We start from the raw sequence: 15,494 nt of genomic DNA, 5'->3' as shown, positions 1-15,494 counted from the left end.
CACCCCAGCACACAGCCTCCATCTCCTCTGCAAATCTCCACTATCTGGGGGGCCCTGCCCATCTCCCTCCTGGACCCTCTGAAGAGCCGCTCTGGGGCACTTGGACTTTAGGAAAACAGAAGTGAATCTCTAGGCGATCCCCTCCCCCAGAGGGCACCATAGGGAGGGGAGGAGGAAAGGCAGAGGAGGAGCACGGAGCTCCCAGTGGGAGTGGGGGGTCTGGTAGGGCAGCCTGGCCCTCCCCCCTCGTCCTCCCTCCTCTCTCCCCCACTCCTCGTGTGCATCAGTTCAGCCCTAGAGCCAGCCTCCCAGTGGCGAGGGGGCTACGCTCTGGGAGGGCCCAGGTGCCATCCCTCCCAGGCACTGCCCCTGCACCCCGTGACCTCTGTCTGCCCCTCTGCCTCTCTCCCCCATAGTCCACGGCATCAAGTGGACCTGCAGTAATGGAAACAGCAGCTCAGGCTTCTCCGTGGAGCAGCTGGTGCAGCAGATCCTCGACAGCCACCAGACAAAGCCACAGCCTCGGACTCACAACTGCCTCTGCACTGGCAGCTTGGGTGAGCAGGGCCCCCTGGGGCAGAGGGGATAAGGGGGAGGCTCTCCCAGATAGTGGGTGTGGCTCTCCACCTCAGGGGTAGCCTCGATGTCCAGTGAGCTGAGCAGGGTCAGCCAGGAGCCAGGACCCCGTGCAGGAAGCACCTAGGACACACTCACTCTAGTCCTGCCCCATGGGGCTCGTGGGCAGCCCACTTGAGGCAGGAGAGAGCAATTTCCAGAGAGCCAGCTCCCACTAGGAATGGGGGCAGCAGTGTTGGGAAGTGCATGGGGTTGGAGATCCAGGTCTTGTCTACACACAGCAGGTACCCTCCAGGCCCCATCTTGGGTATCGTCAGCAGGAAGCCCAGGTGCCCGGGCACAGGGTTGACATGGGCTTTTCAGGGAGGTCAGCCCTGAGTCAATAGGACCACTCAAGCTAAACGTCCTTCTTTAACCTCTGTCTCTTCCAAGAATATAAAGTGTCCCGCACTCCCTGTCCTAATGTGTCTATTTTTCTGATAATGATATTTGCTCTTAGAAATGTGTATTCTCTACCTCCTTCTCTACCTTAATTAGATATTTCCATTAGAGGGTCATGTCACTTCTGTGCAAAGTCCATGCATTTAGGAATCATCATGGTGAGGCCATAATAGGCTCAAGGGAGAATTCACCTTTTTATCAAAAGTGAAGTGACCCTCATCAGATGGAATGAAAATAATGGCAGAGGGGAGAGAAAGAAGAGTCGACCTGGCTGCTGTGTGCGGGGGACCTCATTTGTGGAGCCCTGGGGAGACTGGCCAGATTCAGCCTAGGACTTTCTCCCTCTCTGCCACTGAGCTGGGGGTTTAGGGCTCTGTCTTTGCTTGGGTCTTACAGGGATTTTGACCCACAAAGAGTTGAGGACAGGCCTGGGCTGGGCAAATGGGAAAGAGGGGCAGATACCTTTCTGCTTCTGGAGCAGAGTCTAGAACCCTCTTTGGTCCTGGAGCCTGAGAGGTAATCCAGAGAGACAGCATTGCTTTTCAACCCCCCCACCCCCAAAACCCCACTGTGCAGCCTGAATAGGTGTGGAAATTTGGGGGAGGGGAGAGAGACACGGCCACCACTCTGGGCTGAGCCCATCTGGCCAGCAAGAGCTGTTTCACTAAATAGTATCTGTCTCTGAAGGTGGAAAAGATTTTCCCAGAAGGTGACAGGCTCTCCATCTTCTTCTTCCCAGCCACCTGTGTACTGGAGCACTAGTAGTGGTAGTAGTAGTAGTAGTAGTAGTAGTAGTAGTAGTATAAACACATCAGGGAGAAAGCCCAACTGGTCTGATTGATGGTTACATTGAGTGTGTGAGAGCCCCGGGGACTGGGGTCCGGAGGCCAGAGATCCTGAGTGTGGGTCACACGCCAGCCCCAGGGGTGAGTGGCCTGTCTGGGCTCCCAGGTTGGGCTTTGCCAGCCCCCAGCTGCTCAGAGACAGGACCTGCTGCAGACCCAGCTCTGATTTTCTCTTTGCGTGTGCGTGTGTGGCCGTGTGTGCATGTGTGCGTGCGCGTGTGTGCATGGTGTGCCTCTGATTTTCACAGGAGCGGGCAGCAGCGTGCACCACAAGTGCAACAGTGCCAAACACCGTATCATCTCGCCGAAGGTCGAGCCGCGGACAGGGGGGTACGGGAGTCACGCAGAGGTGCAACACAACGATGTGTCCGAGGGCAAGCACGAGCACAGCCACAGCAAAGGCTCGAGCCGCGAGAAGAGGAACGGCAAGGTGGCCAAGCCTGTGCTGCTGCACCAGAACAGCACGGAGGTCTCCTCCACCAACCAGGTGGAGGTGCCCGACACCACCCAGAGCTCCCCTGTGTCCATCAGCAGCGGCCTCAACAGCGACCCGGACATGGTGGACAGCCCCGTGGTCACGGGTGTGTCCAGCATGGCCGTGGCCTCCGTGATGGGGAGCCTGTCCCAGAGCGCCACGGTGTTTATGTCTGAGGTCACCAACGAGGCCGTATACACCATGTCCCCTACCACTGGCCCCAACCACCACCTCCTCTCGCCTGACGCCTCTCAGGGCCTCGTCCTGGCCGTGAGCTCCGACGGCCACAAGTTCGCCTTCCCCACCGCGGGCAGCTCGGAGAGCCTGTCGATGCTGCCCACCAACGTGTCCGAAGAGCTGGTCCTCTCCACCACCCTCGATGGTGGCCGGAAGATTCCAGAAACCACCATGAACTTTGACCCCGACTGTTTCCTCAATAACCCAAAGCAGGGCCAGACGTATGGGGGTGGAGGCCTGAAAGCGGAGATGGTCAGCACCAACGTCCGGCACTCGCCACCAGTGGAGAGGGGCTTCAGCTTCACCACCGTCCTCACGAAGGAGATTAAGACCGAGGACACCTCTTTTGAGCAGCAGATGGCCAAAGAAGCGTACTCGTCCTCGGCGGCGGCCGCAGCCTCCAGCTCCCTCACCCTGTCGGCCGGCTCCAGCCTCCTGCCGTCTGGCGGCGGCCTGAGTCCCAGCACCACCCTGGAGCAGATGGACTTCAGTGCAATCGACTCCAACAAAGACTACACGTCCAGCTTCAGCCAGACGGGTCACAGCCCCCACGTCCACCAGACCCCTTCCCCAAGCTTCTTCCTGCAGGATGCCAGCAAGCCTCTCCCCCTCGAGCAGAACGCCCACAGCAGCCTGAATGACTCCGGGGGCACCTTTGTGATGCCCACGGTGAAAACGGAGGCCTCGTCCCAAACCAGCTCCTGCAGCGGCCACGTGGAGACAAGGATAGAGTCCACTTCCTCCCTTCACCTCATGCAGTTCCAGGCCAATTTCCAGGCCATGGCTGCGGAAGGGGAGGTCACCATGGAGACTTCTCAGGTGGCCGAAGGGGGCGAGGGCCTCATCAAGTCTGGGGAGCTACAGGCCTGTAGCTCTGAGCACTACCTGCAGCCCGAGACCACTGGGGTGATCCGCAGTGCCGGCGGTGTCCCCATCCTCCCGGGCAACGTGGTGCAGGGACTCTACCCCGTGGCCCAGCCTGGCCTGGGCAACGCCTCCAACATGGAGCTCAGCCTGGACCACTTTGACATCTCCTTCAGCAACCAGTTCTCCGACCTGATCAATGACTTCATCTCCGTGGAAGGGGGCAGCAGCACCATCTACGGGCACCAGCTGGTGTCGGGGGACAGCACAGCGCTCTCCCAGTCGGAAGATGGGGCCCGCGCCCCCTTCGCGCAGGCGGAGATGTGCATCCCCTGCTGCAGCCCCCAGCAGGGGAGCCTGCAGCTGAGCAGTGCCGAGGGCGGGGCCGGCACCATGGCCTACATGCACGTGGCTGAGGTGGTCTCTGCCACCCCGGCGCAGGGCACCCTGGGGATGCTGCAGCAGAGCGGACGGGTGTTCATGGTGACCGACTACTCCCCGGAGTGGTCTTACCCAGAGGTAAGCTGCTGCTGCCCTGGCCTCCCCAACCTGCCGCCAGCGCGCAGCCGAGGGAGGCTCACTTCCATGTGGCCGCCCTTTGGATGGAGCTCTGGACATACAGACAGAGTTGTCCCCTTCCTCTGTCCCCATGAGCTATGCTTCTCAGACTTCACTGAAGCAAGTAGCTTGACAATCAAGGATCTCCGGGGGGCCAGGTGGCCTCCCCACTGCCCCGGAGTAACAGTCTGCTGTTACCTGGCTTAAGTATTAACATCCCATCTGAGTTTTGCTCTGCTTCCTTTTTTTTTTTTCTTTTTAAAAATGTCCTAGGGCTGCTAAAACAAAACAAAACAAATTCAAAACTCACCACCATAGACCATCCATAGCCATTACTCTTGATTTGCTTCACTAAAAACAAAATATAAACCAATTCCCATCAACCTGAGAGGAAGGGTATGGCTTCCAAATAGGCATCCGTGAAAATTTCTCGGATAAATCCAGCCTCTACAAAATCAAAAGTAGGATCTGACCTTTGGTTTTGTAGAGGAGCCTGACCTGATCTCCTGACTCAGGATCCCCCACCTGTGCCCCTTCCCCAACTCTCTGCCACTTCTGGTAGTCTCAGTTCCTGTCAGCTGACCTCTGACATGGAGGATCACTATCCCAAAGCCAGGGTCGTCGGAAAACCCAGGTCTCGCCACAGTGGCATGGCGTTTAAAGAAGAAACCTTTGCTTTCTCTCAGAGGTTAAATGGCACAGGAAGGGGACAGCGTGGCCCGAGGTTTCCCTACTGCCCTGCTGCACACTGCAGCTCGCTCATTGACCTCTCCCAGCTCACCTGCCAGGTGCTTGGGGAGCAGAGCAATCACCACACTTTCTTCCAGGGAGGTGGTTGCCCACGGATCTCCTGGTCCCACTGCTGTGTGTCCTGTGGACACTGGGGTAAGGGGCGGCTGTCTAGTAGACCAAGAGAAGGGTGTTCTTGAAGACCATGAATCTCACAGGGTAGCTCAAAGCAAGAATACAGATTCCACAAAAGCTCTTCAGGTGCAGGCAGTGCAGGGACTCTGGCCAAAGCCTGTGCATGTTACAGCCCCAGGTGATTGAGGGGCTCCCGAGGATGATGCGGGAGTCTCAGGACTAGACCAACAGGGTGCTCTGAGAAGTGGAGTGCTCCACTGAGCCAGTCTCAGCATTTTTTTTTAAGATTTTATTTATTTATTCATGAGAGACACAGAGAGAGAGAGAGAGAGAGAGGCAGAGACACAGGCAGAGGGAGAAGCAGGCTCCATGCACCGGGAGCCCAATGCAGAACTCAATCCCAGAACCTGGGATCATGACCTGAGCCAAAGACAGATGCTCAACCACTGAACCACCCAGATGCCCGCTCAGTCTCAGCTTTGTCTCCCCCTCGGGCCCTGGTGAAGGGGACAACATGGCCCATGGATGGAGCAAATCTTAGAGGATATTCCGAGGTATCAATTGGACTCTGCAATGATGTCACTTTTCTGTGACTGGGTTTCCTCATCTGTAAAATGGGGGTAACAGACGTACCCTCCTTGGGGCAAAGATGTAGTGCCAGGAATTTTGGTTTAGTACTTGCCCGTAGTAAGTAATCAGTGAATACTTGTTCTGTGGCTGTCACAGCTTGAGGCTTCCTGTGGTCCTTTTGGGGTCCTGCCACCATGACTGTGGCACAGAGGCCACACGAAGCAGTTTCCTGTCCCTCCTACTCACTGGTTGACTGCTTACAACCTTGGGGAAGTCACCGAGATTGTGGGCCTCACTGTTAACAATTCTTTCCAGGAGGCTCATTACTTCTTCTCCTTTTATGGCAAAGCACAGATAAAATCAGGCACAGATGTACCCAGCTCTCAGAAAGATGCCACATCAGCTCAGCTAGTGGCCCAGGCTTCATACAAGGGGGTCCCGGAAAGACGGCAGGGGTCTAGACAGAGCAGCTTCTGTCCATGCACCGTGTCTGTGTACAACATGTTGAGAGGTGTCCAGAGGCCACTACCTCGTGTGCTGAGGAGCATGGGGCTGGGGCCAGACAGGATGTGCCCCATACTCACTAGCTGGTAACTTTGGGCAAGGTTGCCACCTTTATTGTTTCTGAAATGGGCAATGATATCTCTTATCTCACTGAGTTGTTATTAAGGACTGAGTAAAGTACTCAGGCAGCACCTGCCTCTTCCATCCACCTCCATGTGCTCCACCTCCAAGACTTCGGAAGATTCTGACCAAGCCTACTCCTGGTATGGCTCAGTTTGACCCTGTCCATGATGCTGAGCCCAGTGGCATCCTCATAGTCCCCACCACATTTCACTTCCCACCCCAGGTCAGCTCAGCCCAGCAGCCTGCCCATCCCTCCTCCCAACCAGCACAGGGCTAAGAAAGCATCTCAGAGGGACAGAGAGGGGTATGTAGCAAGAGGTCAACTGTGAGACCTGACTCCCTGGGCCTCAGTTTCCTTATCTGTAAATGGCTGAGAGGGGTGGCCTCAAGACCCTGCAGGTCCTAGGCCTGGGAGATTTGTCTGTCAGGACCCTTGGAACTTCCCCCTCACCCCCGCCACCAGAGCCTAAGTCCTGCAGGAACTGGACCAAGGGATAAGGGGGACCTCTCTTTCCCCAGCCTCAGCCTGTGCACACCAGCCCCCGGCATGGGTCCAGGCCCGCAGTCTGGCCACTGTGGGCCTGGGGCACTAGCAAGGAGCTATTAGCAGACTTGGTCCCCTGTTCTGTACCCAAAAACCGGCAGGTCCCCAAATCGTACCTCAAGGAAAGTCAGTTCAGCAGCCTGCCACGCGAGGGCAGCACGGGAGCAGGAAAGAATGTGGGTCTGGGCACCTCCAAGAGGGAGCCTCCAGCCCTGGTTTTCCAGAAGCCCTTGAGGTTTCCAGGAAACAAAAGCAACTCAAATTCAATTTGATATGGAAAATGCACAGATGCCACCCAGCTGGTCCCTTTGGAGCCAAATGGCCACACGGTGAGGCCTCTGCAGAGAGAGGCCCCAGTGACTCTGACCAGCTACTTCCTCCTCACCATCCTCCCCCTCCCTGGCCACAGTCCCCAGTCCAGCAGCAAGGGCCACCCCCTCCTGGGTTCCCCTACACGAGACACACCTCTCTCTCAACCCTTCTCTCCCCCTCACAGCCTCCTGGCTGGCACGTTTGCCCCTGTCTTCCTGGCCAACTGTGCCAGGAGCTCGGTTCTAGCCACACTATGCCAAGCAAGACATGTAGCAACACACATAGCAAGACACCTAGGCTGGGGGACAGACACTTCTGAGGCTGTAAATATGAGCGTGAGCTAAACTGGCCCAGCTCTAAAATCCACTCTGCCAGAAAGCTAAGGCCAGGCCACCCTGCTGTCTCTTCTGGGAGCGTCCCTCCCCACCTCCCAGATGCTCTGTCCCCCTCTTCACCTGCAGCTGCAGCTGGTCACCAGCACACACATACACACACATGCACGCACACACACATCCACGCACATGTGCACACATGTGCCCCAAGATCTACCCTGGTTACATCAGACACCTAGGTCCTTTATATCAGGGCACAGACCTCAGATGGCATGTGTTGCCCCCTCTACTCCCCCAAATTCTCTGCGTCATCTGCCTCCACTGACAGTTCGCTACACCAGGCGGAGGAAGCTGCAATTAGAGCCCGTCAGGTGCCTGCGTCACCGCGGATGGAGCGCAGCCAGGCCAGCGTTGCCATGGGAACCATCCCCTGAACTGATGGATGCTGAGCCCATCCTGCAGCGGTTTCCATGGAGAAAGTCCTGATGTTCTCCAGTCATTTCTACAGTTCTTTGTTTCTCACAGCAGCCCTAGTTTCATGCCAGCAGCTCTTGATTGGGGTTATTGTTTTGTTTTGTTTTGTTTTCCTTTTTTCTCACATGGAAAATGTGGCTTTTTGAAGCCACTGCTCTTCCACTTCAGAGGATCCAGGGAGGATCGTGCCCTGAACTGGCCTGTGGTTCTACCTATGCCATGAGCACCCCTCCCCGCCCTCACCCAGAATGCTGGCCCCAGTCCTGTCATGCTGACAGAGTTCCAAATGCCCCTATGGAGCCATATAGCAGAACCAAGGAATGTTAAGACCAGAAGGGCTACCAGGGAGGTTGGGTCACTGGGCTGAGGACACAGAGCTCCTGAGGGACAGAAGCAGGGGCCTGGGCTATCTCCACTGTCCCCCACCTTCGGCCTCCTAGTGGCAAAGTGACTTCTCCAAAACCATCCCATCCCATCCAAAAGGACACGTGGAATGCCTGCCCACCAGGGGAACCCTCCTGTGCTGGGCTGTAGGAGAATCACCCTCACCTCATCCCTGGGAACACCCTCTCCTGCTGTTGATGCCCAAGGCCAGCCCTGGTCCAGGTCGGGGTTCCGGAAGCATTGTGGGCATCCCAAGGGTAAGCCTTGGGTTGAGGCTGGGGGTCCCTCCACGTCAGGGTACGCCAGTGCCAAGAAGGATCCGTGCAACACCCGGTGACTGGGCAGGAGAGTGTCTCTCTGGCGGGGCCAGTAGTGGGAGAGCTGGGGTCTGGCCTCTCTGGCCTGGAAAGGTGGGGAAAGGGGCCTGCACCCTTCACTCCCTTCCACCCTCTACCCCCACCCCCTACCCTCACCCCCACCCCCAGTCTCCAGTAGATATGCCGGTCAGTGTTCTGAAGCCTGGACACTAGGTGGCGCTCTCCACACTGTCCTGCGCAGGTGTGGGCCCCTTGCCGGGAAAAGTGGCTGGAGCCTGCGGGAGGGGGGTGGGGTGGGGTGGGGGTGGGGGGTTGAGGGGGCACCCAAGGAAAGCCAGAGAGGCCAGCCTCCCCAGCCCCCAGCTGTAAGTCCCTGTCCCACTCAGGGCCATCTCTGAGCCCAAGCCTTTCTCATCCACGCCCCTTCTCCCACTGCAGAAGCCCAGAAGCCGGCCCATCCCTACTATACCCTGAGGATCCTGCAGTTCTCCCTGTTTCCCCACCAGAACACCCCCATCCCTGGAGTGACACTGACGTGCTCAAGCCTGTTTTCAAAACTCGGAGTTCCTGAAACCTGTCTGCAAGTAAAATGACAGAGAAAGCTCCCTCCCTCCTCTCCCCTTCCCTCCAGGGCTCCTGCCTGGCCAATTCTCAGGAGCACCATGTGCTGAAAAGGAGTGAACAACTCTGTGCCACCTTCTGCCTAGAACCAAAAGTTCCTTTCCGCAGGAGAGGTCAGGGGTCAGAACTGCTGGCTGCCTGTGCAGATGCCAGCAGGGGTCCCCCCCCCCCCCCCCCCCCGCCCCACCAGAGGCTTCCTCCTCCTGCTGCCATCCTGAAACAGCAGTTCTCAAAAGTCAGGGCACATTGTAGTCCAGTAGCGTGCATGTACACCAGGCACGGGGGGTGGGGGCAGCCTGGAAGGCCGGCTTCCCCGTCCCTCGCTCTGTGGCTGATGCTCCTCTCTGCCCCTCTGTCCCTTCCAGGGAGGAGTGAAGGTTCTCATCACAGGCCCATGGCAAGAAGCCAGCAATAACTACAGCTGCCTGTTTGACCAGATCTCAGTGCCTGCGTCCTTGATTCAGCCCGGGGTTCTGCGCTGCTACTGCCCAGGTGAGAAGCCCAGCCCCCACCGTAGGTGTGGGGGCCCCAGGAGCACCGCATGGAGGGTCAGCCTGGGAGCGACCTCGGACCAGGGGCACCATCACTCTGAGCCTCCAGTGTCTTCTGCTGGGGTGGAGGGGTCCCAGGCCAACTAGCACGATGTCATCTGTTTGGGCTCATGGCGCTCCTATCAGATGGGGTTACGAAGCCTGCTCAGCCGGGATTTTGAAGAAAACATGATGAGGGACTATCCAGACAGCCAGGAAGGCAGGCACCCAGGACTGGGCATAGCAGGAAGCCAGAGACACCCTCCACCTGAAAGGATCCCGGAGCTGGTGGTGGGAGCCAGGCAGGTAGAGGAGCCCCAGAGGAGCCGTATCTAGGGTCAGAGCAGCAACCAGGCAGCCCTCCCTCCTCTGGCCTGTGCCTCCCACAGTTACAGACCAGCAAAAGCCACAGAGGGAGAGACAGCCAAGCTGTTTGGTCCATGAGTCAGTGCCCCCAAGGCACTGAGCAGGTCAGAGAGAGGTGAAGAAGGCCTGGTCGCTGTAGAGTGGGGGCAGGGGGGTCAAAGTGAGAATAATCTGCATAAATTCCCTTGAGGACATGTGTACCCTGCGCCCAGAAAAACTCACATGCACATAATCTGCTTCCAGTTTCAGGGGCAAGAACCCTTCTGCTGTCCCTGTCCTTTGCCCTCACTCACTCATTGCCATCTACTTAGTTTGGCGTCCCTGTCTGGTCACCTCCTTGACCTCTGGCCATCACTACCTCCCCATGAGCCTGCCAGCTCCATGTGGTCAGCCTCTGTGTCTTTCCCAGTCACCAGGTGTCCCCAGGGCTTACAAGTGGCTGGCACATCACAAGACAGAGATCAGTATTTGTGAAGGAATCTGTTTCTAGAGCTCCTTTTCCAATCCCTGTGCTGGTGCTGGGGAAACTCTTCAGCTGACATTAGCTCCAGGGATGGCCCATCCAGCTTGCCCAGGCAATGAGTGGAGAGAGAGCCCTACCCCATGTTATCTGATGCCAGGGGATCTACAAAAGGAGAGAGCGCTCCCTGTGGGGACTGAGGATTAGTATAGAGAAGTGGGGACAGGGAGCTTAGCCACCCCAGCTATCTGCCACTCCCCATACCATCCCCCCAGCCTGGGGCTCCTGAATTCACATGGAACAGTTTTCCTTCTGTCTCTCTCCTTTCCCTATGCAGCCCACCAGAGCAGAATGCTCCAGGGCGGGGTTCACATGTTCAGTCTCCACCTGAACTCAGCACCTCCTACACCACAAACATCTCAGGGAGTCAGGGATGGTGCCATTGGTGGCCTCTGCCCTTACTGGTCTGCCGTCACCACTGCCTGGCTGGCCCCAAAGGACCCACTTAGCCCCCTTTGCTCCCGGGAGCCCCGCTTGGTCTGGAACACAGCCATCAGGACGCCAGCCCAGGCTGGGTCAGCCTCTCACAGCTCGGGCTACATGGTTAATGCAGCTACCACTCCCCCACCGCCTCTACCCCGGGGGGTAGGGGGAGAGGGCAGCGTGTTATTACACTGTCCACTCACCACCTGCTGTTGGAATTGGACTGGCCTGGCCTATAAATAGAAGCCACTTCCTGTACCTGGTTCTGGCCTGGCTGAGGACCCAGACCTTGCCTGTCCTAGGTTATCTGACCTCTCCACAAAAAAGACTGGCCTTTGCATGCCCTCTGGACGATGTCCCAGGCCAGGACCTGGCGAGTTCTGGGTGGTGAAGCAGTCACACCACAGCATATCCCAGATCCACCAGTTACCATCTGGTGATGTTAGGTTGGTACTTGACCTTTCTGGGCCTCAATTTCTATATCTTAAAAACCACCTGCCAGATGGGTGAGAGCAGAGGTGAAGGAAGGACACCATGGAGCACTTGGTTCATAGGCTCAGTTCGTGAAGGTACTCTAGGAAGAAAGAGCTCTAGCTCTTTGTTTCAAGGGGGAGAGGGGATCAGCGCTGTTAGGTCTCTCAGCAGGCAGCTGTCCTGGTCCCAGAGCATTCCTGGGTCCCAAGAGCTGGCATCAGAGTCCACCTAGGCTAGCATGTCTCCCAGTGGTTCAGGCTCCTCTAACACAGCACATCTGGAACCGGAGATGGGAAGCCACAGGCTCAGGCAGAGACCAAGAGCCAAGGCCCTGCTGCTAGAGCACCATTTTGTTCTGCGACCAACTGCAAAGAGGGGGTCCCCTTTGGACGTCTCTGCCTTAAGGCCCAAATGAAAACATGTCACTCTGTAAGACAGTGTTGGATGTACACATGCACTCCTTCATTCATCAAATCATTTACCAGGCACTGGTAAGCATCTAAAATGGGGCAGAGCGTAAGGAGGGACAGAAGCCCCCACCTCTCAGCCCCACTCTGACCCCAAGGAGCAATCAGTCTAGGGAGGAAACAGGCAAACAAGCCCCTGCCCTGGGGAATGGTACGGGCTGCTTGGGCGCCTCTTCCAAGGGCTTGGGGACATGAGCTGATCTTGAAGAAGGAACATTTGAAGCCAGAACCCATCTGGCCTTGCCAGAAAGGAGGTGTCAGAGGCCTGTGAGCACAAGCCAAGCCACCTCAGGAGCTGGGAATGACACGGAGGAGGGGCATGGGGAGCACACATGGCCGCCGCTCTCTAGCCTGGCACCCTGACGAGGAGACTGGACCCTGACCAGGAACATAGTCCCCCATTGTCACAGGCCACAGACGACATGCAGCATGGCATCCGCATCCTACAAGGTCTTAGCAGTGCTCCCAGAGCAGGAGAGAGACAACCAAGTCAGGGTGCTGAGCTCGGGGGGAAAGGTGAAGGAAGACTTGAGACTTCAGAAAAGGCTCCCTGGACTCAGGAGGAAACAGAAGAAGCCACCAACCAGAAGACTTGGCCAGCAGGACACCCCACCCTGGATTCCTGGGAGGTCGCCAAAGGCAAAGGGTAAAAGTCAACACAAGGCGGGCAAGTGCACTGCGTTTTGAAGCAATTCATTCACCAAATGATTGAGTGGCCATACCATGCCAGGCACTGAGCTTGGCACTGGGCATGAAGGGGCGACCCATGCCCAACTCTCATGGAGCTTACATTTTACTGCAGGAGGCAGAAAGAAACAAGGAGACAAAATCGCCAAGCAAGTCGGAGGGAGATAAGGTGGGGAGAGCTGAACATGGAAGAGCTGAAGAAGATGGGGGGGGACCTAACCACATCCATCCTTCTGAGTCAGGGGAAGGAGCTTGATCTGGTCTTACTTGCAATGAGAAGCCATTAGTTTTAAGTAGGGAAGTGATGTGATCTAAATTATATCTTTAAAAGATGATTCTGGGTGTGTGGGAGAGCAGATTGTAGGGGGGAAGACCAGAAACAGGGAAGCCGTAGGAAGCAAGCAGAGGAGTGATCTTTCCCAACATAAAGGGGGGGGGGGGTGCTCCGGGCAACATATTCTCACCAGTTTCAGGTGAGAACTTTGGAATGTGGCCCCCCAATTCCATCCCAGCAGGAACAGGTAGGTCTCCGGGGGGGCTGAGCTTACCCTTAGCAGGACTCCAGGTGAGAAATGCTGGCAGCTTGGACCAGAAGAGTGGCCAGGGAGATAGAGACAAATAGAGGGACCAGGACTCACTGCCAGACTGGATGACAGGAGGGAAGGAGAACTGAGGAAGTGCCTGGGAGCTATGGCCTGCAAGGGCCAAGCTACTGGTCCAGGACCCAGGATACTATGATAGGTCCTCTCCTCTCCATTCTGTCTCTCTCTGTGGAAAGATGGGATGCTCTGAATCACCCACATTCCAGCATCGCTGCAGGTTGTACAAGTGCCAGGAGGTGGTGAAGAAGACAGCAGTTGAGGAGCTCCTTCGGGTCGGAACATCTGTCACAGAGAATCCTTGGGCTCCCCAGCCACCGGCCAAGGCTGGGAGGCCTGCTAATAGGTGCAGAGCTGAGCGGGCTCAGATGGGGTGCCTTCTTTCTGTTGTCTCAGATGCCCTTCTGAGGTAAACCAGGCAAAACCCCAGGGAGGATGAATGACCATGAACTTGGAAGTCTGCTGGGGACACTGTCAGGGTCTCAGAAGGTTCTGGGCTTGGCTGGGAACCCCAGCCCAGAGAGACACCACAGGAGGGCCTATGGGACCTCCACCCATCATGGAGCCAGTTGATTCAGTTTGTGGTCTAGAGCTAAGAGACCACACCAGGATGGGAAGCAGAGGGGGAAAACCCACTGGTCACCCTTGGGCAGTGATGTCCTAAAGCCATGCTCTGGGGACAGTGGCATGGTATGTATACCTGGGATGAACAGAGTCCACAGGTCAATGAGTTGGTTTTCCCATGGGAAGTCTGCATGAGAGGGAAGCCAGAGCTCTACTCTGCCCTGGGGAACAGCTGACTTGGACAGCTTTCTCAAGTCTGTAAGCTTCTGAAAGCCAAGAGCCCAAACAGTAACATGATCCCTGTGTGCGTCCTCCCTGGAAATCTGTTCTGGGGAGGCCCTGGGCACTGTATCTGGTGTTCCAAAAAAGCAGGGTAGAGAGCACATAACCCTGATGTCTACCAGAGGACGAGGCCTGGTGGGGTGGAGCGGCCTGTGCACCCATCCTGGCCCCCTGGGTCCATCTCTGTGGGTCACAGCCCCCAAGATTTCAACAGGAGCCATGTATCATCTTTAACCCCAGAAATGAAGCAGGTTTCTGCCAGGGGTGGGCTCTCTTCTTGCCAACAGTTAGAATGTCCCAGTTGTTTATTCAAGCAATACAGCCTTCATTGAGCCCTGTGTTGGGGACAGAACAGGTAATGAGACCCTCAAGGGCCTGCCTTCCCAAAGCCCACTGTCTAGGCATTGGAGGGAGCTGTAAGATTCAAGCCAGCACCCCAGCTCGGCACCCGTGGGCCCAGAGTAACAGGCATGGCAGAGGCTCCTACCTTCATCAGGAAGGCAGAGAAATTTCTGAAAATACATGGAAGGCCATGCTAAGTGCAACAGGACAAGCTTGTAGGATTAAGTGAAACAGAGAAATAAGCACAAAGACCCAAAGCAAATGCTGTACCCAGGCCCCATCTAGGATGGATAGGGTAGGGGAGAAGTCAGGCAGCCATGGGTCAGGCAGGGTTGGGGGTCATTCATTCATTCAGCAAATCCACACTGACTTCCCAGTACCTGCCCTCACCACGGAGCAGAGGAGCAAACAGGTAATATAATACCAGGTGTGGGAGTGATCACAGGGCACCCAGCTGAGTCTGGGGTCCAGAGAAGTTTCCTGGAAGAAGAAGCATTACATTTGGGCCTCTAGGAATGAGTAGACAGAGGTTGGGATCACCCAGTGAAGGGAGGGCACTCCAGGTTCCTGTATGATACATCAAGGTGAAGGGTGCTCACCCCCTGCCCCTCGCTCTGACCTCTCTTTCCTTTGCTTTCAGCCCATGACACTGGTCTTGTGACCCTACAAGTTGCCTTCAACAACCAGATCATCTCCAACTCAGTGGTGTTTGAGTACAAAGCTCGGGCCCTGCCCACACTCCCTTCCTCCCAGCATGACTGGCTGTCATTGGACGGTAAGAACAGCGCTCGGATATCCTTGCCAGGTGCTGAGAAAAAGGGACACTTGGGGACCCTGCACACAGGTGTGAAAAAGAAGGAAACTTCCTAACTTCTACTTAGGGCAAAAGTCTTCACTGTGGAAAGACCAACAGGGTCCCTACTCCTAATCTGGGTTTCTCTCTGGCATGGAATGAAGTATATGAGTTTGGGCCTGTGGCTATCATTCCTGCCAGGGGATACAGGTGGCCAGACAAGCCCCTGGGTTGCTAAGAGAAGCAGGGTCTGAGCATCCTCTGTTGCCCCCTCCCCAAGCCAATTTCTAGGGTGTCCTTGAACAGAGAGCCCCCAGTGGCCATCACCAAGCCCTGAGTCTCTTAGAGATGAAAGCAATGTGAGCAGCTGAGAGGAGGCATCTCAGGCTCAGCTCCTTTCATGTTC

At 56.4% G+C, this 15,494-nt stretch overlaps 1 protein-coding gene across 16 annotated transcripts in view; it reads left to right on the top strand.

Moving 5' to 3' along the window:
* The window catches only part of CAMTA1 (calmodulin binding transcription activator 1), an 847,309-nt gene that overhangs the window by 756,044 nt on the left and 75,771 nt on the right, over positions 1 to 15,494 (top strand). For all 16 annotated transcript variants that reach the window (XM_077891382.1, XM_077891378.1, XM_077891377.1 and 13 more), the window contains 4 exons: positions 417 to 557; positions 2,111 to 3,957; positions 9,407 to 9,533; positions 14,936 to 15,070. In XM_077891382.1, coding sequence (XP_077747508.1) covers positions 417 to 557; positions 2,111 to 3,957; positions 9,407 to 9,533; positions 14,936 to 15,070 — 2,250 coding nt within the window. The remainder of the gene's footprint in view (positions 1 to 416; positions 558 to 2,110; positions 3,958 to 9,406; positions 9,534 to 14,935; positions 15,071 to 15,494) is intronic.

Source organism: Canis aureus, chromosome 3 (assembly GCF_053574225.1).
Source record: "Canis aureus isolate CA01 chromosome 3, VMU_Caureus_v.1.0, whole genome shotgun sequence".
NCBI classification, from domain to species: Eukaryota; Metazoa; Chordata; class Mammalia; order Carnivora; family Canidae; genus Canis; species Canis aureus.
The sequence above is the reverse complement of the archived record's forward strand: the minus strand, read 5'-3'. Positions and strand labels throughout refer to the sequence as shown.